Below are 26,881 nucleotides of genomic sequence, written 5' to 3' on the forward strand. Positions count from 1 at the left end.
CGTGCGGGCAATCTAGGAGATCGATCGATCGATAGATAGATAGATAGATAGATAGATAGATAGATAGATAGATAGATAGATAGATAGATAGATAGATAGATAGATAGATAGATAGATAGATAGATAGATAGATCGATCGATCGCATAATGTTCAACAAAAATGTCTGCCTTGCAAGGACTGTATTGTTTCAAACAAGGGCCAAAGCCAGCCGCCATAGTGAACGGGCAGAATAAGAAAAAGACGCGGTGTGCTTTTGCGGCCGTGATCTTGCTTCCTGCTTTGTGGCGAAGAACAACAAATAAAGTGAGCGCAGGAAACGGGAGGAGGCTCATTGTGGCTGAGCTTTAGTGCAAAACGTTGAAGAGCAGCGATGGAGGCCAGCGTCGTGTTCGTTCTCGTCACCGCTCGGCTCTTAAAGGGTCAGAATGGAGTTCATCTTTAGCTGAATGTCAGGATTTTTGCTCATTGACATGTTTTTGTTTGTTTGTTTTGTGTTTTCAGTCAGCGCAGACGTGACCTTTGTGCAGCTGCCAGAAAAGCAGTCTGTGGAGCTCTCGTGCCCCCCTCTGCAGGACCACGGCGGCCTCGCGAGCGTCCACCTGTACCACCGGAGAGGCCAATCCCAGACCACCCTGCTGTCCTTGGCTCGGGGGAGCTCCGGCGAGCTCCGGCTGGACCCCGACTACAAGCGCCGCCTGCAGCTGTCCGGACGCAACTCCTCGTGGGTCAAGGTGACCCTGTCGCACTTGGAGCAAGGTGACTCGGGCCTGTACGTGTGCGAGAACCTGGACCGGGAAAACGGCTCACAGCGCGTCTTCATCACTCAGGAGGTCTTCTTGCTGGTCGACGCCTCAGGTAAGTCGTTGAACCACTTCCGCTTCGACTGGATCAAGACTTCCCTGTACCAGAATTTGTCCAATTGGTTTCAATTTACAATTCATTATTCGCAATAAATAATATAATTCAGTGCGTGGTTGTAGACTTCAGGATTTGATTTTTTCAAGTTTTTCACCATACCTCCTCCCCCACCCACCACCACAACCTTAGTTCAACGCCCCAGGTGTTGAGATACAAACAACCTTAGTAGTTTTTCGCGGTATGAGCTGTCATTTGATGTTTTTTTTTTTTTTTTTTTTTGCAAAAATGTGACTTATGTGTGAGTTATCAGTGCTTAACGGTGGAAATGAACTCAACTCGGTTCATAAGCAAATAAACGCCACCGACGGGCTAACGAATAGCCTCAACAATGGGTTGCCCCCAGGTGGCCAATGTGGACACACCAGAGGTAGAGCCACCCAATCATGATGCACAAACTGCTCATCCATTTTCTTTGCCGCTTATCCTCACGAGGGTCGCTGGAGCCGATCCCAGCTGTCAACGGGCAGGGGGCGGGGTACACCCTGAACTGATCGCCAGCCAATCGCAGGGCACGTACAGACGAACAACCACTCGCACTCAATCACACCTGTGGGGAAAATTTAGAGTGTCCAATTAATGTTGCATGTTTTTGAGGATGTGGGACGAAACCGGAGTTCCCGGAGAAAACCCACGCGGGCACGGCGAGAACGTACAAACTCCACACAGGCGGGGCTGGGTACAAACCCGAGTCCTCAGAACTTTACCAGCTGAACCACTACGCCGCCACAAACTGTTCACTTTTTTATATTTTATTATGTTATAGCTATGTTTGTATGTAGTGTAGATTTTTTTCTGGTGCATTTCCATTTATTTTGATGGAAAAAGATGATTTGAACTCATATCTCAAGGCAGCAATGAACAACGAAGGATGCATGTCGGAATTTTTGGGGGTCGGGAGGGGCGTTGCTTACAAACTTTGGGAAAGACTGCACGATAAAATGTTTTTTTTTTTTAAACTCCACTTGATCACACTATTTTTACGATTAAACCTCGCGCTTGGTTATAAACATTCTTTAAAAAATAATTCCTTTTTTGTCTGTGATTGTCCGCACAGGGAAGCCGTGCCGGTGCTCCTCCAGCTACCCCCCGCTGCTCATGACCATCTTTGCGGCGGCGGGCCTCGTCCTGCTCATGCTTGCGTGGCTTGCCGTGCAAGAGCGCGTAAGTAGACCCAAAGAAGTCCGACCCAAAAAGGCGGACGGGACTTCTCAAGATGCGTTACCTGAACGAGGCGCAAAATGGGTTTTAGGTGAAGACGAGGCGTCCTCCACCGCCGGCACCCCCAGCTGTTGTTCCCATCTATGAGGAAATGACCAGGAAGCAGCAAAAGTCCGGCGTGCCGCTGATCAAGCGGGAAGTCCTGGAGGAGGAGCTCACGTCGCCATTGTATGCTAACACGTCTGTGAGACAAACGCAGGACAACTACTACGCTTGCCCCAGACACGTCACCACCCTCAGAGCCTGAATGGAGATCCGTGTAAAAAAAAAAAAAAAAAAATCAAAAAAATTTGTTTTTTAAAGCTGGAATTACTAAAGGGGTGGGCAAAATGTATCTTGCGGCCCACATCCAGTCCCCCAATCATCAATTTGCCCGCACTGCCCCAACGTGTGATTGTGAGTGCGACTGTTGTCTGTCGATTGGCTGGCAACCAGTTCAGGGTGTGCCCCGCCTCCTGCCCGATGACAGCTGGGATAGGCTCCAGCACTCCCGCCACCCTCGTGAGGATAAGCGGCTCAGATAACGGATGGAAGGATGTATTTACATTTTTGTTCCCGACAAAGCCCTTCTTTTGTTTAAATAAAGCTTAATTATTTTTGCTCGGCTCCTAAATGCCAAAAGGTGGTAGCTTGTGTTTGGTGTATTGTTTATTATAAACAGTGTATAACCTACATTATACAAATAGGTCAGGGATAGAGGCAAAATTAAGACTACTGTATTATGGATGATAACATTGTATTTTGATATGGTATCGTGACAAGTCTATTGCATATTGGAATACAGTATGTACTATTATAGATTTACAAGTAGATAGATATACGTACAGTGAAGAAAATAAGTATTTGAACACCCTGCTATATTGCAAGTTCTCCCACTTAGGAATCATGGAGGGGGCTGAAATTTTCATCGTACGTGCACATCCACTGAGAGATAAATCTAAAAAGAAAAATCCAGAAATCACAATGTATATATTTTTTTAACGATTTATTTGTGTGTGTGTGTGTGATACAGCTGCAAATAAGTCTTTGAACACCTGTCTATCAGCTAGAATTCTGACCCTCAAAGACCTGTTAGTCCGCCTTTAAAAGTCCACCTCCACTCCATGTCCATACCCTGATTTCCAAGTGGGAGAACTTGCAATATACCACAGTGTTCAAATACTTATTTTCTTCGCTGTATATTATATATATATATATATTTTTTTTTTTTTTTAAAAAAGCACTTTTATCCATATGAAGCGTTGCAACTCCAACATAGTTCCTTTGCACCAAGATAGCTGCGGAGCAATTGCACTATTACTTATGTTAATATTATACTACAATAATATATATTTTTTTCAGTCACATCTCAGTGGCTCAATTGGTCTTCAATAAACCTAAAGTACATTTTATTGGAATGTGGGAGGAAGCCAACGTAGCGAGACCCCCCCCACCCCAACAAGGGGAGACCACGCAAACTCCACACATCCAGAACCCAGCTCAGATTCAAACCCGCAACCTCACAACCGCGACGCCGAAGCGAAGCGCTGAACTCACACCCCACAGCCCGATCACAAAGACCACGCCGTGTTTTCTTAAACAGCTGAGAAAAAAATTGCTATTTTATTAATATCTGAAAGAAGCTCCATAGTTCATGAAAACATTTTTTGTTTTTCGGTGCATGTCATTTGAACAATCACATTCTATGAGGAGAAAGATATACAGAGAGAAAAAAAAAATCAAAATAAAACATTACAAGCCACCGACTTTGAAAAAAAAAATATTAAATCTCAGTACAGACATTTTTAATACACCCCCCCCCCCAAAAAAAATAATTCCAAACACCGGCTGAGAGAAAAAAAAAACATTTTGAGGGTGACAGGCTGGAATCCCACAGTGCTAAAGAGTGAGATGCTCAGTTTTTTTTTTCCTCCATTTTTTCTTAGGAATACACAGCATGGCGATGTAACGCTAGGTCGATCGGAATCAGGGAACAGATATCAAAAAATGAACAATACACATATTGGAACCCCCCCCCCACCCACGTAAAACCCCTGCAATAATTCAGCCACATCAGTATAGGCCATGAAATCACCACCCACGGCTCCTCCAACACTTGTGCATAGTTTCGTGTTCCTTTCCAACCAGCTCCTCGTTTTCACAAACATCATCTTCTTTCCAAAAAAAAAAAAAAAAAAGCCACACACACACACACACAAAAACCCTCAATAATAATAATAATAATGCACAACACTCCTGATTCAGTCAGGATGGGACCTCAAGAAAAACTATACAGCAATTTGCATCTTATTTACGGTCTCTCACGTTTTTTTTAAACAATCCACATTTTTTTTGTTTTGAAATGTAAAGCAATTTTAATATATAGATTTTTTTAATATATATATAAAGCACTCCATAATTATTTAAAGTCCGTTATTTGGTTATTACGTAACTGCTACGGATTTCGACGCGACAGGTATTTGCTCCTCCTTCTCAAATCCATAACTTTTCAGTGCTTAGATGATTCGTCATAATATTTGTCATCAAAATGTACATTAAAATGATGCGGAGTTGGTACTCTGGAACCCTGGCCTTCCTGAGACGAGATCCACTTTTTCCATGTGTGCAAGATAGTAAGCAATTGTCTCTCTCTCTCTCTCTCTCTCTCTCTCTCTCTCTCTCTCTCTCTTTTTTTGTGTTTTGTTTTTGTTTTGTATAAAGTAAAAAATATACAGAATCAAAAAAAAAAAAAAAACCATACAGGCTTTCGGATAGTCCGACAGAAAACAGAACGAAACAAAACCTGTTAGATCCCAGAGTTCTTAAAGTAACACGAGAAATCTTTCTGTGTTGCACTTTGAAAAATGGAAGCATTTGTACTTTTTTTTTTGTTTTGTTTGTTTTTTTTTTTTTTAAATCACCCATCCCATCGTTTAATTCTTTTGGAACTCCAGAAGGAAAACGTTAAGTGTTTTGTAAACTGTCAGTGGCCTGGCGGGTACGATGAAATGAGTGAGAAGAAGAAGAAGAGAGAACAAAAAAAAATGAAAATAAAAAGGTAGGCACCTCAAACAGCAGAAGTCATTCTACCCCAAAACATCTATGGCCACAGGTATGTAAAATACTTTTTTTTTCTTGTTTTTTTGTCCTTTTTCTTTTTATACATAACATTTTTTTGGGTCTTTTTTTTTTTTTTTTTGAGGTGTGTCTGGAATGTTCTAGGACTGCTATCACAAGCGCTACGTTTCAAATCCGACCTCCCAACTCCCCCCCCCCCCCATTCTAATTCATTCCCACTTTCCCCAGACTTCCCTTCCGGAACTGTCTGATGCTCTTCCCTCTTCCCGCAGATGAATCAAGATGATACATTTGTGAATTTGGGTATCCGTCGCAACTCCTTCACTAATACCAGTCCTGGAACCTTTCTGACGCAGCTCATAGTCTGGGGAAAAAAAAAATATGGTGCAATACTCAAATACGATCCACACTTCCCTTGGATTATTGTCCACGATGAAAGCCACTAAAGGTAGATAAACATGACGTTAAAAACAAACACACGTATTCTTTTAGTCCTTGAGTAAACACGCACACATGAACTGTCCCCCTTCGGTACTTGTGTCATGTCGTCGGGTTTAGCTGGATGAGGACACTCAGTGCAACGCTATAGAGGCTAGAAGTCACAACAATACTGAGTTTCGAAAGAAACCAACTCCATGGCCGACACGCTCGCATTCACGCACGCACGCGCAACTACGGTCCAAGCAGCCCTGTGCAAACACGCGCGCGCGCACACACACACACACACATTTGTTTTGCCTTTTCAAAATCAATCCTTTTTTTTTTTTCAACATTTCTTGAATTGGAAACAAAAACAGGAAAAAGTTTTCACATTACATTATTGGCGCTTCTTTTGATTCAAGTATTTGTTTTCATTATTTTTTTTTTGTATTCATCTGATATGTTTATGATCTCATCGATGTTGGGGTGGGTGCATGGGGCCACACACACACATGCTGACACACACGCACGCATACGCACGCACACACACGCCCGTGATGTGTATGAACTACCATGTGCATATTCAACCCAGGTATTTGTTTAAAGTAGGGGTAGGGAACCCTGTGAGTTTGTTTTTTTCCAGCCTTGTAACTCTAAAAACAAATAACACCCCTTTCAAAAACCCCCACAAATGGATTTTAAACATTTCTTAACCCCCCCCCCCCCCGCCCCCCGCCAATTCTAATTCAACCACTTTTACATAAAGCGGAAAGGCTGCCCACCCCTGCTTTAAATAGAACTTCGCTCATTAAACTTCTTTTTCGGGACACTGACCCAGTCATCTGATCCATGATTGTTTTTTTTTTCCCCCTCCTCGTTCCAGTCGCCTTTGAGTCCGTGCAACTTTTCTTTAAAAATGAAAAAAAAAAAATATAATAATACAAAAAAAAAAAAAAAAAGGAGTGGCAGGGATTTGACCTACACAGAGAATTTGCTGTGGGGACGGTGCTAAAAAAAAAAAAAAAATAGGGGGAGGGGGGAAGGGGGTGGAGGCTCGGCCCTCAGTGCTGGTGCTGTGCCGATAATTCCAGGGCACATCTGAGACCCGACCTTGAGTCCCGGTCACCCGACCCTCTTTGCTGAGCCCACTTCCTTGATTCAAGTCCAGTGTGGAATAAAAGCACACAAACCAGCGAATAAATGAACGACCAAAATAGGCATTAGTGATTGTTTTGGTGAACGACAAGTCGGGGGGAGAAGACTGTGGAAAAGAAAAAAAAAAAAAAACGCTTAAAAATAAAAATTAAGACTTAGTACCGAACTTGATTCGTGTTCCTGTTTCAAGCCGGCGCCGCGATCATGTCGGAAGCCAAAACTCCTCCGAGAGAGAAAGCAAAAGCTCGCAGGAAAACAGGACACACCTCAGATTTGGAGTGCAGAACTAAAAAATAAAATAAAAAAAAACATTTTTTCCCCCAAAGGTTTTTCTTATGATTTTTCCCCGCCCAAAAAAAGGAAAAAAAAGATGATAAAGATTCAGTTTTTTGGTTTTTAAGATGTACCCGATGTGACCCAAAAACGGTGCACAGACACAAAACCGCCTCCTCTTCCTTCTTTCCTTCCTTCCAACATGGCCCCCTCCAAAATCCCTCCCACCATGCAGCCGGCAGGCGTCGTCACATGATCATGATATTTGGATGTCAGTTGGCACGAGACTGAAGAAGAAGAAGAAGAAGAAGAAATGTATCCGGGTGGTCTTTTTGACAGGAAGCTGCCTTGGTAGAAATGGTGAAGAGTGGAGTGGAGTTGGAGTGGTGACGTTTGGCAGACGGAGGGGGGGGAGAGGTGACTTTGGGAGGGGGGGTGGGTGCTGGGATGGCTGCGAGTTCACACCTCCTTGTTCTTTGCATAGAAGTGGAAGGCTGCGTCTCAGTGGAGGTGGTTCCAAGAGGAACCGAGTGCTCCCAGAGGTGAAACATAAAGCACCAGTGTGTGTCCGAGTGTGCGCGTGTGTGTGTGAGTCGTAATGCCGGGGGGTGGGGGGGGGTGAGGCGAGGAGAGACCCCACCCCCTCCCCTCCCCGCCGATCCTCGACGGACGGACACGGGAAGCGGGCGAGCGGCCCCAACGCTGCATAAAGCCGTGATATCGTCGATCGGCGATGATCCAAACAGCGACGGCAAACATTGACGGTAACATAATTGCGACAAGAAAAACAAAAACAAAACAAAAAAAAAAAAAACGCCTCCGTTTTGGAGGAGAAGTGGAGGTTGCTGAGGGCAGCAGTCGTAGTAGTAGTAATAGTAGTAGTTGTAGTAGTAGTAGAATAGTAGTAGTACACTGAATACAGGCGGGCTGCTCTCGGCCCGGAGGAAGAGGAAGGAAGTCGGGGGGGGGGGAGGGGGGGGGTTGCGGCGGTGGGGGGTTCGGTTTTGAGATCTGCTTGCGGAACACGGCGCCCCACAAGCAGGCAGGCACTCAGCGGCCTCCAACGACGCGAGTACAACGCGCATCTCCGGTCCGGGAAAAAAAAACAAGGCTTTCATATTTAAAAAAAAAAAAAAAAAAAATGGTGCGAAAGTTGAGGGGTGCGTTTGAATCCCTGCCCCCCCCACCCCCCCAAACACCACATGATCCTTGCAGTGCTCTTCGCTTTGCTACCGTGTTCGATCCGGGAGTGAAGCTGGAAGCCACTCGGCGAGTCAGTCACTTTCTACGCCGGTGTTGCTTCTCCTGTCACCATCTTGGTGTTGACGGGCGAGCAGGCAGGACACAGTGGGGGGGGGGGGGGTGCCTTTCACATGGACTTCATTCGGTTCTAACGCCCTTCATTTGGGTTCAATGAGATGAGGAAAATAAACAAAAAAAAACAAATAAAGAGAAGGCTCCTTTCTTTTTGGTTCGACGCCTTCTCTCGCGCTCTCTCTACACACAAATACACACACACACTTGTCGCCTGCTGAGAAGTGCTATAAGTGAACGTCCTTGAATATCAGACAAACCGGCTTGCTACTCTCCTGAGCTCAAACGCAAACACACTCACACCGAGAGGGATTAAGGGGATTTAGTGGCAGTTATACTGTAGTCTGAGGGTGGAGCAGGTCACAGGTCACGTGACTTGTTGTTGTTTTTTTTTGTTTGTTTTTGTTGTTTTTTTTTTGTGGTTCTCTTCTCGATCAGTAGGGAGCATGGACGGTACAGTCTGTTGTGGTGTATATTGCACGTCGCTTGAAATGGTTGCTTTGTGACAAAGGGGTGTGGGGGGGTGGCGCGATGGAGGTGGGGGGCACCGTGTCCACACCTTTTTTTCTTCTTCCTGTTCTGAGGTGCAGATCAAACTGCAAGCTGATGTGCGTTGTTTTTTTTTTTTTTTTTTTACCCCCTCCCTCATCCTTACAGCGCCACGGTGATAGCAGTGGTTTATGTCGACAGTTCATCACATCTTACAGTTGTACATGCGATGCCCCCCCCCCCTCCCTGTAAACCCGCTAACCCCCCCTCCTGCCTTCCTCTGTGAACACATCTGAATAATAGCATTTCTTAAATTTGCTTGCAATGGTTGAAGAAAAAAAGAAAAAAAAAGCACTACAAAAATAAATGGCTTGAACAAGGCGAATAGAGTTGCATCATTCCCTTTGAGAGCGTTTACGTGGGGGCTCCGCACAGTTTGTAGGCGGGGTGGGGGGGCGGCTGTGGTTGCTTCCGCAGCAGCAAATACTCTCCGCTCGAGTTTCACTGGCTCAGAGATAAGGGTGTGCGAGGGTCCGTATGCTTCTTCAGCGAGTTACAGAGTGAGCGAGGGAAGCGGGTGGGGAGGTTAAGGCCAATATTAGTGCTGAGAGTCCGCAACTTTTCCAAACTTTGGGAATGACGCCTTCTCCCGGGTCTCTGAGGTGCAGTAACGATTGCCTCGGGAAAAGGCCGAGAGGGATGAAGCCGAGTTAAAGATGGCGGCTCGTCACCGTGCCAGTTATGACGCGTGCGCGTCGTCCCGCTCGTGTAAAAAGTGTTCTTGAAATGGATGAAAGACATCTTCTCGTGTCTCCGGGTGGAAAAGCTCAACGATGTGACTTTTCACTTAGCAGAACTGCACCTTTAAAAAAAAAAACAAAAAACAAAAAAAAAAGGAGTAGAGGAAGGCGACAAGTTTATGGACTCGTCTAGTCTCCTCCTTCACCTTCATTGGTTACTCCCGTGCTGATTATCTCCGTACAGATTTTGCTCCGTTGTCCTCACATGGACTCCCCGCTCAGCAGGTCTCCAGGAAGCAGCGTATTGATTGGGCTGGGACTCCCCATCACCCGACCCTCCTCCCCACTAGGGGGCCCCCACAGGCTGGAATACTGCTGCACGCCGCCCCACAGCAACTCGCCGCCGGCCTTCGTGCCGCCGGATCCTCCGCCGCCGCCGTTGTTGTTGTTCCAGTGGGGCGCGTGGCCAATGGGGTGGGAGGCTCCGGACCCGGACCCGCCCATCCTGGTCTGGTTGGCGGCCGGAGTGGCCTGCCAGCTGGTCATCCCGCCGAGGGACTGGCCTTGTGCAAAGAAGCGATTGACTTCCTCTTCTCCGGCAAACTCCGCCAGAATGGTGGTGTTCCCGAGCACGCACCTGGGCAGGGGGACAGACGGAGGGACACAAATGAGAAACACGGGGACATCCGGAGGACTCTCGCCTCAGAACCGCCAAAGACCTACATGTGCAGGGACTTCTGAGCCTTGGCAGCTTCGTCCTTGGAGCTGTAACGCACCACGGCGTTGCCCTGTGTCAGGTTGAGGTGGAATGTGATGAGCGGGCCGTGCTGCATGCACAGCGTGCGCAGAGTTGAACCGTCAATCTGCCACAGAGACGGTGAGGTCAACGGTGCGCCACGACCGCAGGCATGCGTCGAGTGTTTGCGAGCTCAAGGGGCTGCGTGGGTCGGTCTTACCTGTGGAGTCAGGTTTCTCAGAACCAGCCAGCTACTAGTTCTGTTGGAGCTGTCTGTACTCCATGTGGTGCCTGCTGCAGAAGGAGAGGGGGACGAGTTCTGTTACTGACAAAAATGTTCATATTTCCGTGACTTAAATGCCGCAGTGCAACCACAGCTACATGCTGGAGTTGGGGGAAAAAAAAAATAGAAGCACCCCACTGAAAAAATGTTCACAACAGCCCCAGGTAACAGTTTAAGCTACAAATATGCTGTCAACGACATCCCAAAAGACTAACACTAGAACTCCCCTAGCGGCGCTAAACCAAATGGCTGCTGGCCGCTTTGCCTCTAATTGCTACATTTACAAAAGAAAGGTGAGCATTCACAGATAAATAAGGATATTACGTAAAAACCACCGAACCCAGTGGTTACTGGACTTCATAGGATGTCAAAATCATTTCACAAAATTACGCTTAAAAATAAACGCCTTACAGATCCGGGGAGGGAAAAAACAATTCCCCAGGTAAGGGAGGCGCACCAGAGCCAAAACATACATGCAGCGAAGACTGAAGTTAACCAGTTGCGAAACTTCACTCCTCCCCGACATCCACAGCAACGTTCCCTCTAATTTTTGACGTGTCTGAGCAAACACGCTAACTGTGGTCAGATCGGTGTTATCCATTGAAGTTACATGCCTCATTAAAAGATTCAGATTACAGCATTTACATTACCATCAGAAAATTTCAAGAACAATTTTATTTGCATTTTTGCAAACTTGAAATGAAAATGCCAACAAACAAAAAAAACACGCTGCTAACCAAACCAAGGAACTATGAACTGTAAATTGGAAATGTCGCCTCCAACTTTGTTTCATTTATTTATTTTTAACCCAAAATTATATCCCCGTCTCTTTTTCTTGGGGTAAAACTGAATTAGTGCTTGCAGAATATCTTTCGCAATGCACGTTGAAAGCTGAATGATGCTATCACACAGTTTTAAGGTTACTGTTATGTTGCCTCCTATATTTTTCAAATACAAAATTAACGTTTTGTGCACTGTATTGTCTGTGCTTTCATCCTGGATCAGGCTGTGCCAAGGTGGAATTTTAACATTATACACCATCTCATCCTGTACTTTCTACTTTGGCTTCAGACCAGATCTTTTTTTACAAAAGAGAAAATCTCATCCAGTTTTACCACTTTTTCTTCATTATTATTATTATTATTCACACACTCCAAATTTCATTAAAGCAACATCATTTTTGTTTTTTTTTTTACTTTCCCAATATTATCGAGAGTAAACTAAAGCAGCATGTCTAACTCGTCTTTGTTCTACGTTGCCCAGACTGTGTTTCTAACTAAAGTACCGGCGGTGGGCGATGTTTGTAATTATGAGTGTACGCCTTTAAGAGCAGGAGGTGGGTGGTGTCGGGTAAACAAGGAAGTAGAGTGTGTGGCATGGTGTGGCCGAGCGGCAGCTTTTTAGAGACCGAATGCTTCTTGTTTAAAAAAAAAAAAAAAAAAAGTCAGGCTGTGGTTCACTGCGCTGGATCGGTTTTCATGTGCGCAATTGCACAGGTGCGCAGCTTAAAGGGAACCTTGATCCACAGTCACATTAAAGATTAGTCAAGCATTGTTGCCTTGGCGGTGGCCGGTCGGCCACTCGCTAAAAACCCAGAAATGCGCTTCCAGCAGCGTGTGAACGCTTATGTTTACAAGGTCGTCCTCCAGGAAATACAGCACAAACCCAAACACAGAACAATTTTGGTTCCGGAATGCTTAGAAATGCCTCCAAAAATAAACCGAACCCATTTATTCCTCAACTCCTCTGAGTTTGGCAGGTGACAAAATCTTTGCGCACGATGAAGCCGATTTTCCTGAGATGAGTAAAGCAAAGTGCAAAGGTCCTGGACTAGTTATTAACATTCTACGTCACAAACACGTGGAAAGCTTATCAGGTCTTTTTTTTTTTTTTGCTGCATTCTATCAAACTGAGAAAGACGTCACAGACTCATTTTGAACTATGTTCTGCATAAAACAGTGGAAAATGTCATACTTTGACGGAAAGAGAGGGAGATTTTCGGCAACGTGCGACTTACTCGTGGTGTAAGAACTGCTCCAGCCTTGGGAGAGACCCAGAGAATTGCCCCCCCACGTTGAGGACGGTTTGGTGTTTGTGAGGCCGGGCGGAGGGCGGGAGGGAGCTGCGGCGCTGCTTCGGGGTCCCTGTGGAACCTTCCACATGTCATGGGAAAGAGAGGCCTGACTGTGGGAGATGGGACCTGGAGACCAGGTGGATTTCATCTCTGACAGTTTTCCTGCAAGGTTTGCAGGACAGAACCAAAGCAATAAGTGAAGGAAAGGCTGCTCCAATCAGAGGAGCACAAGCATCGCACTCATTGTTACAGCATTACATCCTCAAAATAGCTTCTTGCATCTTCTTCTCAGTTCTGAATTCTGTACCAATTTATTAACAGCATAGTTAATAGCTTTAAATCACAAAACAAGGATTGGGTGTTAAAAAAAAAAAAAAAAATGTTAGGTCATTATGCATTGCAATGAATGAAAGGGGAAATCCACTGGTTTGCATTAACAATTTATCCAATAGGTCATGTAATACATACTCTATCTTGACAATGTGATGATAAATCCTCTCTCATTTATTCGTGTTTTGAGAAGACTTTTATCACCAATTCTGAATTTACAGGGGCACTGCCATTTTCATAAGTCACATGACCTACACGCGCGGATGTGACGTGTACCGTGCCGAAACAGAGGGTCAACTACTACAGTGCTGATTTCTCGGATTTATCCTCGTCTGATGAAGAAATAACAGTATCGGTTGATTGGGAAGATGGAGGAATACTCCCATACACAGCCGCGGGCCGCGTATCTACTTAGCATGCCGGAGTCTCGTTCGTTATCGGAAATAACCAGGGCCCGGCGCGGCGGCGGCTGCGGGACGGCGCGCTGCGCGATTGAGCTCTCCACCGTCGGCCCGGTCCCGAGCCCGCACGGGGCGGAGGACGTGCGCGTGTGGGTTTCAAGTGGGAGGTGTCAGAAAAGTTTGGCCAAGCGTTCATAGCGACGTCACTTTTTTTTTATCCTTCGACGTCGGCGCTTCCTCCACAATGCGGAGGAAAAAGGCTTGAGTGACACAAAGTGTTATGTGGGGGACAGACACCCCCAAACCGGGTTGCTGGCTCCATTACCATGTCCCGCTCACGGCTGTGTATAGAAGTATTCCTCTGCCTTCCCGATCAACCGATACAGCTTTTCCTTCATCAGATGACGATAAATCCGAGAAATCAGCGCCGGGCAAAAAGAGTGTCCCATGTAATCGAGCCTTTGTTGCGGCACGGTACATGTCACATCCGCGCACGTAGGTCACGTGACTCGCGAAAATTGCAGCGTCCTTGAAAATTCGTAATTGCTGATAAAAATCTTTTCTCAAAACACTATTAAATGAGAGCGGATTTAACATCACCTCGTCAAAATAGAGTACATATTACATGACCTATTGGATACATTGTTAATGCAAACCAGTGTACTTCCCCTTTAATGTCTTAAATTTACTCATTGTTTCATGCACATTAAAATCCTAGTGCAGTAATTCATTCGACCAAATGGATCAGTGAGTAAAACATCGTAGTAAAGACAAGTTATGTTGTCCCATTGTCCCATGCACAAGTAAGGGGAGGGTGGGGGTCACCAACACCACAGGGGCTGTACACTTCAGGAGGCAAGCCGTCAAGATGGAAGCTCTAATGAGTCCAATTTAATCAGGTGAAATGACTGGACAGGCAGGCTGGGGGGGGGGGGGGGTGCTCTCCAGTGAAAGGTGGGGGCACAAAGTGTTAACAGAACAGAGACGGGGGAAAGGATAGTTTGGACTCGCAGTCGTTTTATCCACTGCAATATGGCAGAAGGGAGTTATCCATGTACCTGCATCGTCCGTCTCCGGGGACGAGAGACTGAATGAGCTACTGTAGGCACTGACTGACCAATCAGAGGAGGGAGGCAGAGCCTCGTTCTGAGATGAAGTGGGAGAAGAGCCTGAGCCCGTGGGCGGCGCACAAACAAGTAGACAAAAAAAAAAAAAAAAAACAAATAAGGGAGAAAACAGCAGAGAGAAAATGGAATCAAAACAAAAACGCACAAGGAATGAGAAGATTAAGAACAGAGGAGAATTCAGGAGTATGAACTTGGATTACGGACTTGTTTGCAGAAGCAGTTTGTTTTAAGCAGAAAAATGGAAAACAAAAGCGGAAGAAGCAGACTCTGGCGGCAGCGCTTGCATTACAATATTTACAAAATTACACTTAGCGGGGCGTTTTGCTCGACTTCACACGACTCTCACCTGCACTTCTGTCTCGCAGCAGGTAGCGGTTGACGTCTTGGATGTTAGTGTTTATCGTGGGGCCACTCGGGACACTACCCGGCGTCATGTTGGGGTCCGTCTCCGGGTCGATGTTCTGGAGACCCTTCCAGGGGACGCCTGGGCAGAACTCTGCAAGAAGTAAAGGGACAGTTTACAAATGATCTGCAATAATATACAGTACATATCTTCTTTTTGGTAATATTAAATGCGCATATCATGGATATTCAAGCAGGAAGACATTTTTTTGCGTACCTGGCGGCCAGTTGATGTTTGTCCCGTTGGCCATCTTGTCACTGCTGCCCTTCCCCTGCCCCCAGCTGTCCGGGGGCACAAGGGAGCTGGTGGGAGACTCGGAAGTGGACATCAGGTTATAGGGGCTGTAGGAGTCATCCAGCTGCTTGCCTGGGGGCCCCAGGTTGGTACCTAAAAAAAAAAAACAGCAGTAGTATGTCAAATTGGATTTTAACAATTACTTCATTATTTGTCAATTACATATAAAATGGTCTCCGCTTTAATTGTTCCTCACCATGTTTGCTCAGGTTGGTTTCTAAAGGAGAGGAGTTTCCAGAGAGGGTTTCCATAGGGTTGGGGTGCGTCCACTGTGACAGGCGCGACTGGGGCTGGGGGGGCTCCTTCATAGACATCCCCACCTCCATGCAGTTTACATTCATGTTTGGATTCAGTCCAGCTGAGGAGAATCACAACTCATTTCATGTCGAAAAAAAAAAAAAAAACAAAAAACAAAAGAAAGAAGCCTTTGTGCAAAACCGATCACTCACAGAGAGAATAGGGGCTGTAGGTGTTTTGAGAAGACTGCGGCTCTTTGGTCTGCAGGTCGGGGAGGCCTGGAGCCTGGGAGTGGCCCGGAAATGAATCGAGGGTGGATTTGGTCCCGCCGTGATGTAGGCCCGTGTGGGAGTGGGGAGGCTGCTGTTGCTGCTGCTTCATTAGCAGAGCCTGGGCCAGCTGACGCTGATGCTGTTGGATCTGCTGCTGCATGTTATTGATTGTACGTGCAACCTAGAATGATAACAGTTGTTGTTGTTGTTTTTTTTTTTTTAATTATTTTTTATTTGCTTTCAACAGCTCGATCATCTAGGCCACAGGTGTCAAACTCAAGGCTAGGGGGCCAGATCCGGCGAATCATCTGTGTCAAAATCTGTGATTCTTTTGAAAATATGTCCCAACATTTTAAATTGTCCATCCATCCATTTTCTTTGCCGCTTATCCTCACGAGGGTGGCAGGGAGTGCTGGAGCCTATCCCAGCTGTCAACGGGCAGGAGGCAGGGTACACCCTGAACTGGTCGCCAACCAATCGCAGAGAACATTTAGACAAACAGCCGAACTCACAAACACACTTATGGGCAATTTAGAGTGTCCAATTTATGCTGCATGTTTTTGGGATGTGGGAGGGAACTGGAGTGCCCAGAGGAAACCCACGCGGGCACGAGGAGAACATGTAAACTCCACAGAGGTGGGGCTGGGATTGAATTCGGGTCCTCAGAACTGTGAGGCCAACGCTTTACCAGCTGATCCACCATGCCGCCATTTCAAATTGTCACAATTCATAAATGATAATATTAAGATATTGTTGTTACCAAACATGAACAATGGTTGAAAAATCCATTACACGTGTTTTCTGATTCCAAAAGTAGTTCATAAATTTCATATGTTAATATGATGAGGGGCGGCACGGTGGATCTGCTGGTAAAGTGTTGGCCTCACAGTTCTGAGGAACCGGGTTCAATCGGGTTTTCTCCGGGCACTCCGGTTTCCTCGCACATCCCAAAAACATGCAACATTAATTGGACAGTCTAAATTGCTCCTAGGTGCGATTGTGAGTCCGTCTGTTGTCCGTCTCCATGTGCCCTGCGATTGGTTGGCAACCAGTTCAGGGTGTACCCCGGGATAGGCTCCAGCACCCCCCGGGACCCTTGTGAGGATAAGCGGCAAAGAAAATGGATGGATGGAATAAGGTGAGACGATTGAGGATTTCTATGGTTTCACCATAACAGCCCTCTGAGGGAAATCGTAACTGCAATGTGGCCCGCGACAAAAATATGAGTTTGACACCCCTGATCTAGGTTGTTTTGTGTGTAAATATTTTAGGAACGAACAAAGAGGAAAGTGCAAACTCACTTGCTGCTCTTGTTGTCGAATGGGTCCAGAAACGTTGCGCTGCGCCTGTAACATCTGCTGCTGAATTTGTAAACGCTGGTAAGACTGTAAGTAAGCCATACGCTCATTTTTAGTCTCAAAGGTGAAGATAAAGAAAATCCAGAACATAAAGGGATTTTTTTTTCGTGTGTGTGGGCTTGGCATGTAACGCACGGAACGGGACTCACCAGCTGCAGCTGGTAGAGTTGATTCAGAAGGGTCATATGTTGAGGGTTTATTGGCGAGGTTAAAAGTGCAGGATTCAGACCAATGTTTTTTGCTGCAAACTGTAAGAGCTGTGCTTGAACCTGCGGATCATCATCATCTCATTACAAAAAACAAACCGAACGGAAACATTTGAGGTGTGAACGCACAGCGCGAATGTGTCAGCGACTTGGCCCGCTTCCTGGTATTTGCGATCCAACGCACTCCGATCGGAGTGAGTGAATGGACTCTTGTTTTTCAAGGGTTGATGCGCGTCTACCGTACCTGAGGGGAGAGAAACTGAGGCACTTGAGCCCGTAGACTAGGCTGAGAAGAGCCGAGAGGCGGCACTGGCGGCTGAGGAGGCGGCTGAGGCATGGCCCGGGCTTGTGCTGCTCCACCACCAAACATTCCACTCTGCATTTGCTGAACAAACAAATCGCAGCCGAGGCGTTAACATTTCACTTTTTCTTAAACACTCCGCTGCGCTTCCACCGCCGTGAACTTGACAAGAAGGTCCAGTGGGGGTTTTAAAACGGGAGCCAAATAATTGCAAAATATGGAATTTGTCTTCCCATGTACAAATTAAAACCCACGATGAGGATGACACATTGTTATCTGGCCAATAAATCCAACCCAGTTTTTAATCCTCAGCAGGCTTCTCATTAAAAAAACAAAACAAATGAAGGGCAGGTTGCCATTTACTTCCAAGCACACTGTTTTGCTTAATATTCCAGAACAGGGGATAAAGGTCACCAGGTGATAGCATTATTCAAATCATGCATTTTTATGGTCCCTTGACTTACTTTATCCAGGAAGGGTGAGCGGGGATCTGTGGGGGGTTCTTTGGAGAGAAGGGGAGGTCGGGGGCAGCCCATGGGTTTGCTGAGGAGCCCGTTGTTGTAGTCGTGGCCGGCCAACCCCATCCCCCGCTTGTCCAGTTCGGTCTTCTTCTCCAGCAGGGCATTCATGGCCTGGTCCAGGTTCATGTTGTTGCTCTTTAACGCTTCCTCCGCCGGATCCCGCTGAGGAACACGTCACAAGTCACAGATAAATATAACACACCAATCACTCAGTTATCGTGGGGGTTAAATTCTGGACCATTCCTGCAGTAGGTAACATCCACACCCATTTTTTCCCCATTTTCCAAGCTGCTACTTATTCTTCAATCATTTATACATATTTTAATTAATTATTTAGCTATTAATCCATCCCAGACTCCTATTAACTTCTACTATCCTCATATTAAAACTTTCTATACTCATCAACACCTTTTAAAATCTTAAAAACACAAAAATGCAAACTCGTACTCCATACTATGTACTATACACATACTATGTACTGTACTTGTTTTCTTATTAAAATTTTTTTAAGAGTTTTAACCCATTCGTGGGCAGCGTCCCATTTTTGGGACATCATGATTTTCACGCATTATATCCTTCAGTATATCCAAATATTTAAGTGTTTTAATCTGAAGCCATAATTTGGTATCAGGAGAGGATAACTCATTGGTCAAAGTTAGCACAGAGTTATTTCCCTTTCCTTCGTGACCCAACATGGCTGCCTCAAGTACACATGGAGCGTTTTCCAAGAAAAGGGAGAAAGTTCAGTTTGCAACTAAGTTTGTCTTCAAAATGCTAATCCATCAGTATTATTAATAATGCGTAAGTTCTAGAATAAGAATTAATTAATAAACATATCTCTAGTATGTACGACTTCACAGAACTGATAACATACCCGTCCTGCCAGCGAGAGGGTACATCTTTTTTTTTGCCCTTTGTTTTATGCATTAAACGAAAAAGAAGTGTTATTTCCTTGATTGTGGCCTGTTAGGAGACTTTTATCTCAATAAGGCAAAAAAGCGCCACCCTGCCCATGAATGGATTAATGTTTAAGGCTAGAAAGTGTATATTTTGCCAAAAAGAGAAATTATATAAACTCAAAACCCTTTGAATATAAATTTAAATTGAATTGGAATATAAAAATAATATGCAATGGACTGAATCAACAATAGGTAAACTGCGATATAACAACGGATCACCGTCCACTAGTTTGTTTACTTTCAAGCCCAAGTGTCATCCCTATAAACATTCTAAAATAGATATTGTAATGAAAAATACACAAGATTATTCACTTCAATGCCTATACGAAAAAATAAATATGAGCGGAGAGTGCGTCATCCATGCGCAAGTTCCTGCTTCTTCTCGAAAACAAATCCCTCGAGAGGATTTTCATGGCGGGAGTTACAAAAAGCCATATACTTCAAAATCATGTTGTGGTGAAAAAAATGTCTGTGTCCATACCGGCTGCTGTTTTTTCACTAATAACATACTAATAATCATGCATTTCATGACAGTGGACCTTTAATTAAAACAATAATGCAGTTTATTTTATTTATTTTATTTTATTATTTTAATTAGGTTTATTTTCAACTCTATTAGTACAGTCCCAACACCCCACTTTTCACTGAACATTTTTTTTCCTTGCATTCCAACACGTGAGCGCATGAAAGCACACTCGTGATTTGGCTAGCTGGGTAAATGATAATTATTAATGTCAATGAAGGACATAAAAATAAGGAGGCATGCAAAAATGTGAATCCTGGTGTGCTACAATCAGTTTCAAAATATAGATGATGAACTCACCGGAAAGCCCATGTCTGTCAGCTGTTTGATAAGACGATTCATAATCCAATTATCTTCTGGCTTCCCTGGTACCTTTACCTGAGATGACAAAACATCACAGTAAATCCAAACTAACGGGTGTACATTTTTGGTTCGATCATTTTCTATTGGATTCTCTTACTTTTTGGGAGATCTTTTTGGGTGGGTTACCCCAAGAGTTAGTGGAGGAGTTGCTCTCCTGGGAGGCAGCGCTGTTCCAGAGGTCCCCCTCCTCTGCATCCCACTGACCTCCCGAGAGGATCATTTCCTCGCCTCCGCCTCCCCATCCATCTTGCATAGGTTTGGGGGCTGCCGAGGGAAAAACCGGAAAGTTAAAAAGGGGAAACGACTTTTCTACAGTTGCCACTTTTAACGCGTTAAATTGTTGGCCACTAGGGGTCAGAAAAGAGTTGTACAAAATATCAAATGGCCTGCCTCGCCAGAAACATACTGATGACCTTGACTCATCTTGAGAAAATGTTCCACCAGGAACAATAACAATAACACACTGGAAGATAATTCGTCAGACATGATTGGTGAACAACTGACCGAGTTTGCAAGATGCAGATGTCATAGCTGTGCTCCCCCTGCTGTAGTTATCTGGGTTCCCGTCTCCCCAACCCGTGGGACCCCCAGTTGGCTTTCCCCAGGCAGATGTACCGTTATCCACGTTGACTCCAGAAGGTGTACTCTCCCCCCAAGAGCTTTCTGGCTTAGTGTGGGAGCTTGGGAGCTCTCCCCAGCCTGGCGGAGATAGAAAACCAAGAGATAGTAAACCGATCAGGTGTCAGGACCCAAAAAAATTGCTTTAATGAGATACATTTTGTAATCCTAATTTTTGTATTCTGATTCATCTTTTAACAATTTACCCGTGCAGGGTGCAATAAACCCGTGTCAGCCTTAACAGGGCGGTTGACAGGAGGGCAAAATGGCCATTTAAAAAATTGGCACAGTCTGCTCAGTCTTGGCATGAAAAATGCAGTTTCGCCCGCGCGACCGTGGCAGTGCCAGGCAGAGTTTAGAGCGGGCAGAGAACACGACCTGAAGGCTGCGGTCAAATTATGGGTAATTTTCAACACTACAGTATTTCAAAACACAGAAAACAATCGTTATCTGCCCTGAGTGTGTAATAACATTAAAGAGCTATGCATTTATTTCGCAAGTTGGTTGGCTTTTCCGTTTTCGCTATACGCAGCATGTAGAATCGATTGCGAGACAACAGGGGGCATTTGTAGCAAGACTTGTCGTCAGTACTTTCTCCCCTCAACTACGGACAAACGGCGGCCCCGTATAATCGCACGCTTCCGATCGCTCAAACATTTGAGGTTCTTTTTCACTTTTCACAAGGCATTTTGTAAACACAATTGTTGGGCTTCCTTGCCCCCCCCCCTCCCTGATGGACGCGTCTTGCGTTGTGTAATGTGAGGAGCTTCACCGAGCGATTGCCCATCGCTGCTTATTTCATTTGGATAGCTAATTAGATGTAAATCCTAAAAGGGCGAGCAAGGTCAAGCTATTTCCTTTAAGTCCATCAACAGATTGAAGCTTAACAGTCAGCGCGCTGCACTGACTAACGAAGCAGCTTTTGCGGTTGACACAACTACTTTCAACGGTTAATTAAAAGAGCAGGTGGGGAAAAAGTACAATAGATAAAACTACAGCAGCATATCAACGTTAACTCTTCAAATAAATAATACGAGGATTAATACACAGTAGCAATTTCACGTTTGTGTCAGTGCATCATTGTTTCCTTCCCCCCAAAATTTATTTTGTTCATTTCTGGACATTTTTAGCCGTCTATACGCTGCAATATAAATCACGACGTTGTCTCACCTTGACCTATCAGAGGGCCCCTGTTGTGCGATGACGCCGACTGGTGCTGCAAAACAGGATCCATGAGCCCGCTGCTTGGACCTGTGTTTTGGGAGTTTTGGGCATGATTCTGTAAAGGTGCGGGCGGTCCTTGATAAGCGTGATTGTGCGCGTGGGGATGACCGCTGTTGGGGCCCAGGGGGTTACTGCCTCCAGTAGAAGTTTTGGCTTGGGACATTCCTGGATTGTTCCTGTCCCACAGGTTGACAGATTTGTTGTAGGTACCAGGATCACCCCAGGCGGAGGTCCCATCATCTATTTCCATCTTGCGTCGGATTGAGGGCGGAGACGGTTCTTCCCAACCTGTAGCCTGAGTCGAGGACTCCTGCTTGCTGCCGGTCCAGCCCTGCCTCACGGGGCCCGGGCCACTCCAAGAGCCCATGCCCCCTCCGATGCTACCACTGGGTCCATCCTGAGATTTGCCCACCCAACTCTGGGGAGGGCCGCTGGGACGCGGACTAACAGGCTCTCCCCAGCCCGCTTTGCCTCCAGAACCAGACATCCCTTGCCCCGATGAAGGCATTCCCCAGCCCCGAGGAGTTTCCTTCCACCCTCCTGCTTCTCCCTCCCAGCCAGAGTTGGATGAATTCTTTTTTCTCTCATCAGGTTCTCCCCAATCATTTGTGGAGTTGCTCGCGCCGCTATTGCCCCAGCTGTGGGATGCCTTAGGTTGTTCTCCCCAGTTCTGGGTTGTTGACTTGCTATGAGAGTCCTCCCAACCTGTTGACTTCTCTTCTCCCCAAGACTGACCGCTATTCTTGGGGATACTGGAGGCGGATCCTCCTTTCGGTAGATTTCCCCAGCCACTTGGACTACTTGGGTGCTTAATGTTGTTGGGTTGGTCTCCCCAGCCAGAGCTGGGCTGGTTGCTAACAGCTATGTTTCCTCCCCACCCCGAAGCTCCCTGAGAAGCAGGCGCCTCATTTTTGCTCCCAGTGTCACTCCTTAGTAGGGGACCCATGTTAGTATTCGAAGGCCCCTGGGCATCGTTAGGAACAGTTTGAGAGTCCCAGGATTCAGTGGCGATGTCATTCTTGGTTTTAGTATTGTCCATGTCCCAAGATGTGTGCTGACGAACGGGGGTCTGTCCCCATCCGGTATTACATAACACCCGAGGGTCGAGGTCCTGGGCAGGCAACAAGGGAGCAGGGGTGTCTCTGGATGAATGGTGTTTAGACCTGGGATGTCCTTCCATGCTGTCGCTGCTTCCTTCACTGGCAGCAGTTGTGCTCACGACTCTGTTCCAAGAACTAGTCTGGGCGTCCTGGGGAGGAGAGCTCGGGCCATCCCAGCCTCCCTGGGTGTCTTCAGTTTGCTTCTTGCCCCAGTCCCCACTGGACGTTTCACCCCAGCCTCCAGGATTTCCCGACCCACTTCCACCCTGGCCCCAGCCGGATAAGTCTTTCGATGACGGTGCCTTCGAGTCACCACCAATAGCCCACACAGAAGTATTGTCTTCGCCGTTGACTTGTTTGGCCCCTGATGGCTGTTGACCCATATCACCCAGGCCTACAGATGCATTGCCCCAACTAGTCAGTTGGCGGATGGGACTAGGATGTTCCTGTTTATTACTGTGATTTGGTCCATCAGTTTTAAGGTTCTGAGGTTCTGAACTGAAAGACACATTTGTGGAAGGGGAAGGGTTTGGCTCTGATGCTTCAGAGGTCATTATGTTACCCCAGGCACTGCCAATACCGGAGGAGTTACTGTTAGTGTTGGCTCCAGTATAGGTGCTGGTCTGGGATGATGTGGGGCCAGTGGGATGACAGAAGTTAGGTGTAGATTGAGGGGGTGAAGTGATGTTGGCTCCCCCTGAGCTGCCTGCCCCTGCTCCACCCGCATCATGGCCCAACACGGGCCACGCGGATGGGTTAGCATTAGGGTTCAAGTTCAAGTTACAGTTGGTGCTGGAGGATGATGAAGAGCCCCAACCTCTGCTGCTCCCCCCTCCCGCCGGACTCTCATTTTTCCCTTCACTGGCCGCTGAGGACTGAGACGGGCCGGACCCAGAGCCCCAGCTTCGATTGGCTGCAACCTGGCTTGAGTGCATGTTGGTTCCAGTATGATTGGCAGGGTTGAGTCCAGTGTTGGCCTTACTGCTTAAGTGGTTGACAGGGAGGTGGCCTGTCTGGCTATTGGCCCCCGTGGCCATACTTGTATTACAAGACAACCCGCTATTGATACTAGTACTACTGCTGGTACTACAAGTGCTACTGCTGCTGGTCAAATGACCAGGGTCAGTCTCCAAAGAGCATCTTCCTGGAAGGTCCTTGTTCTGACTAAGAGAAATAGCAGGCCAAGCCTCTGTGTCCTTCTGGTCAATGATCAGTTGATCACTGCAACTTCTACTGGTGGAAGTTGTAGCACTTGTGGCGCTCCTGTCAGCTGGCAGGTGTCCCCAGAGGGGATGATCATACTGGGCTCCCTGGCCGCTCTGTGGGGGCAGTTCTACATAGAAAGGACGAAACAGAACAGAAAATACACATGAGAAAGGTGGCCGAGCAAGGGGTTTTAAGTTTGGTACGTCATCACACCCACATAGAATCTGAAATACCATGGCAACATGTAACGAGTCCAGTTCTATTCTTAACCACAGGCTCGATGACTGCGAAAGATGCTAACCATTATACAGAATCACAGACAGTTATACTTCCATTCTGTATTGCCTGCGGTAGTGTCATAAACGGATTTGAGGTTTTAAAACAAATCCGTGTTGAAAGGTGTAAATGTTATGTAATGTTATTGTAAAATATACGTTTAACCACATTGGAAACAACTTTTAATTGCCTGTTTTTCCAGCTGCAACTATGTTTCAAAAACAAACGTAGCAACAATTACACTTAATGTTGTGGAGGCTTTCACATCAGCCTCAACTTGGACAGGACTGGATGATGATATTTTTCCATCGCTGCTGTGAAAAAGTCTTCCATCTCAAATTCTTACATTTCTGCATAGCTTCCCCACTTTGTTTAAAATCATGAAATGCAAATATTAGACAGATGAGTAAAGAGAAAATATTTTTTCCAAAATGGTGATTTCTCTGCATTAAAGGGAATAAAATAAAAAAAATTGGCTTGCCACTATCCCCAATTAATTCAGTGACAAGACACACTCCTAATTACCTCAAATTTGCCGCATCCCCTCCAAAAAATTTTTCCAATCAAACCTGTTTGACAAAACAAAGATGGCCATAAAAAGCTAAACCAAAATGACAAACCATTGAAGACTAGAAATATATTAACTTATCAATCTGCAGCAGGGTACAAAGTGATTTCAAAAGCTTTAGGACTCCAACAAATAATAGTGAGAGCCGTTATCCTCAAAAGGAGAAAACCTGGAAAAGGGATGAACCTTCCCTGAGGTGGCCAGCCTACAATAATTACCCCAAGAGCACTCAGAAGTCACAAAGGAACCCAAGAAAACATTTAAAGAAATACAAGACTCATTACCTCAGTAAAGGGCCACAGCACACCAGTAAGACAACATCTGAATGTCTTGGGAAAAAAAAAAAAAAAGGTTTTGGAGTGGCCTGATCAAAGTCTGAACTTGAATTAGATTAAAATGCAGCGGCATACCCTTTAGAAGGCCATTTATGCATGAAAAACATCATGTGTTATTGAATTATGACAAGTTTGAAAGAAAGAGTGGTCCAAAATATCTCCCCAGAGATGTATAAGAGTCAATGTTAGTTTTTGAAAATTGCTTGATTTCACTTGTTGCCACTGATTGTGGCCTAATCAGTTATAAGGTTTAGGGGACCATTACCTACTCACACAGGGCCATATAGCGTTTTCCCCTCTTAACAAAATAAAATTAAAAACAGCATTCTTTGTTGATCTTAAACACTGAAGCGGGTAAACCATGGAAAAATATAAAATTTGAAACTGTGGCTAATACTCTTTCACAGCACTGTACGTGCAGATGTATGCGTGGTGATTAGTTTCTCCATTATCATACAAATGATCAGCGGCACCAGCCAGAAAGCTGTGACATCCTTTAGCTCTCTTCACCAGCACGGCAGTCATAGTCATGACCTCAAATTGGCATGATGCATGACTTGTCTGCATGCTCACATGGACACAACAGCCTCCATCTGTCTGCGCAACTGCTCTGACAACTCAAAGCAACAATCCACATTACCCTCTCTTGGATAACTTCCAATGAACATGTTGATATAAAAATACGCCCGGTCTGTGGATTGATCAGGCTGCCGCCACATCCTCACTCATTTCTACTGTGGCTGTTGCGACTGTTTACATGCACCCTCTTGCAAGTTAAGCCTGCATGCAAAGACTCGCTTCCACGGCAATATGGTGTAAAGCAATCCCTTAGCATTTGCCTTTAATTCCAGCTTACTTTTTAACGCTTGTCGACTAAAATAGGAGGAGAGAAAGCAGCGTTAGAGTGAGGGGGAAAAAGAGGGCACTGTGTTTCTGACACACAACACAGTCTTTCTGTGGCGTCACTCGACTGAGAGGAGCAGGACCGCCATTTTCTCAGTCCTGAATTTGAGCCAAAAAGGCTTGGAGCTACCGTTTTCTGCCTGCACTGTGTAAAAGCATGCATGCCTTCAATCACTGTGACGTGCAAAGCATAACTCTCTCGTATGTGCCCACAATGCACTGCAACTACAGGTTCGAAGTGCGGATGCACGAGCCGCATACAATCAACAGAGAAGAAGCATCGAGAAGGGAAACGTGAGAGCGGGAGATGTGCCACGCCGCGACCAAATACCTGTGGAGAGGTGCCTCCCGACCATCCTGCAAGGAACTAGGTTTTGTGCGACACAGCGGCCATCCTTGTCTCAATATGTCTGCTTGGCTCACCAAGCCTCTGAGGATCCTCTCTGAAACGCTGCCAAGAAGTTGCACAGCTCTTGTGCGGCATGAGACAACCCCCCTCTCCCTCCCTCCCTTCCTACTGTCTCCCTCCCTTCCTTCCTCACCCCACATGCTCCGTTCCTCCCACCAACATTGCTTTGGCTGAGTCTCACCGCCTCTATCTATTGCCCCCCCTCCCCGGCTTTATTTATACCATGCTCTATTCCTATCCCGACGACAGATACGCTCCCTCGCTCGAAA

General features: G+C 45.9%; 2 protein-coding genes across 3 annotated transcripts in view; one reads left to right on the plus strand and one right to left on the minus strand.

The window, feature by feature from the left end:
- Positions 1 to 17: 17 nt before the first annotated feature.
- On the plus strand, positions 18 to 2,752 carry LOC133514706 (uncharacterized). Its single transcript, XM_061846582.1, has 4 exons — positions 18 to 420; positions 503 to 856; positions 1,974 to 2,080; positions 2,169 to 2,752. Exons 1-4 carry the CDS (start codon positions 372 to 374, stop codon positions 2,382 to 2,384), a joined length of 726 nt encoding a protein of 241 aa, XP_061702566.1. The 5' UTR covers positions 18 to 371; the 3' UTR covers positions 2,385 to 2,752.
- A 5,264-nt stretch (positions 2,753 to 8,016) lies between these two features.
- The window catches only part of tnrc6c1 (trinucleotide repeat containing adaptor 6C1), a 43,206-nt gene continuing 24,341 nt past the window's right edge, over positions 8,017 to 26,881 (minus strand). The window contains exons 5-21 of one of the 2 annotated variants that reach the window (XR_009798878.1): positions 21,762 to 24,248; positions 20,478 to 20,672; positions 20,071 to 20,237; positions 19,911 to 19,988; positions 18,072 to 18,290; positions 17,551 to 17,691; positions 17,250 to 17,369; positions 17,044 to 17,127; positions 15,683 to 15,923; positions 15,430 to 15,591; positions 15,156 to 15,326; positions 14,883 to 15,032; positions 12,622 to 12,840; positions 10,542 to 10,615; positions 10,309 to 10,448; positions 9,792 to 10,222; positions 8,017 to 9,707 (exon numbers count right to left, since the gene is read on the minus strand). Coding sequence is in view for 1 of the 2 variants with exons in the window: in XM_061846951.1 (XP_061702935.1) it covers positions 9,847 to 10,222; positions 10,309 to 10,448; positions 10,542 to 10,615; positions 12,622 to 12,840; positions 14,883 to 15,032; positions 15,156 to 15,326; positions 15,430 to 15,591; positions 15,683 to 15,923; positions 17,044 to 17,127; positions 17,250 to 17,369; positions 17,551 to 17,691; positions 18,072 to 18,290; positions 19,911 to 19,988; positions 20,071 to 20,237; positions 20,478 to 20,672; positions 21,762 to 24,248 (5,024 nt within the window). In the remaining variant the exon portion in view is untranslated. Of the gene's footprint in view, positions 10,223 to 10,308; positions 10,449 to 10,541; positions 10,616 to 12,621; positions 12,841 to 14,882; positions 15,033 to 15,155; positions 15,327 to 15,429; positions 15,592 to 15,682; positions 15,924 to 17,043; positions 17,128 to 17,249; positions 17,370 to 17,550; positions 17,692 to 18,071; positions 18,291 to 19,910; positions 19,989 to 20,070; positions 20,238 to 20,477; positions 20,673 to 21,761; positions 24,249 to 26,881 lie in introns of both variants that reach the window. The other variant, XM_061846951.1, reaches the window with a different exon arrangement.

Source organism: Syngnathoides biaculeatus, chromosome 16, assembly GCF_019802595.1.
Source record: "Syngnathoides biaculeatus isolate LvHL_M chromosome 16, ASM1980259v1, whole genome shotgun sequence".
NCBI classification, from domain to species: Eukaryota; Metazoa; Chordata; class Actinopteri; order Syngnathiformes; family Syngnathidae; genus Syngnathoides; species Syngnathoides biaculeatus.

What these genes read in the sequence shown, in the direction of transcription:
- LOC133514706 (XM_061846582.1), top strand. Translation starts at nt 372, where the DNA reads ATGGAGGCCAGCGTCGTGTTCGTTCTCGTCACCGCTCGGCTCTTAAAG. An exon ending in CACCGCTCGGCTCTTAAAGG is followed by an intron (nt 421 to 502) that starts GTCAGAATGGAG and finishes TTGTGTTTTCAG; the next exon opens with TCAGCGCAGACGTGACCTTT. An exon ending in GGCTTGCCGTGCAAGAGCGC is followed by an intron (nt 2,081 to 2,168) that starts GTAAGTAGACCC and finishes AATGGGTTTTAG; the next exon opens with GTGAAGACGAGGCGTCCTCC.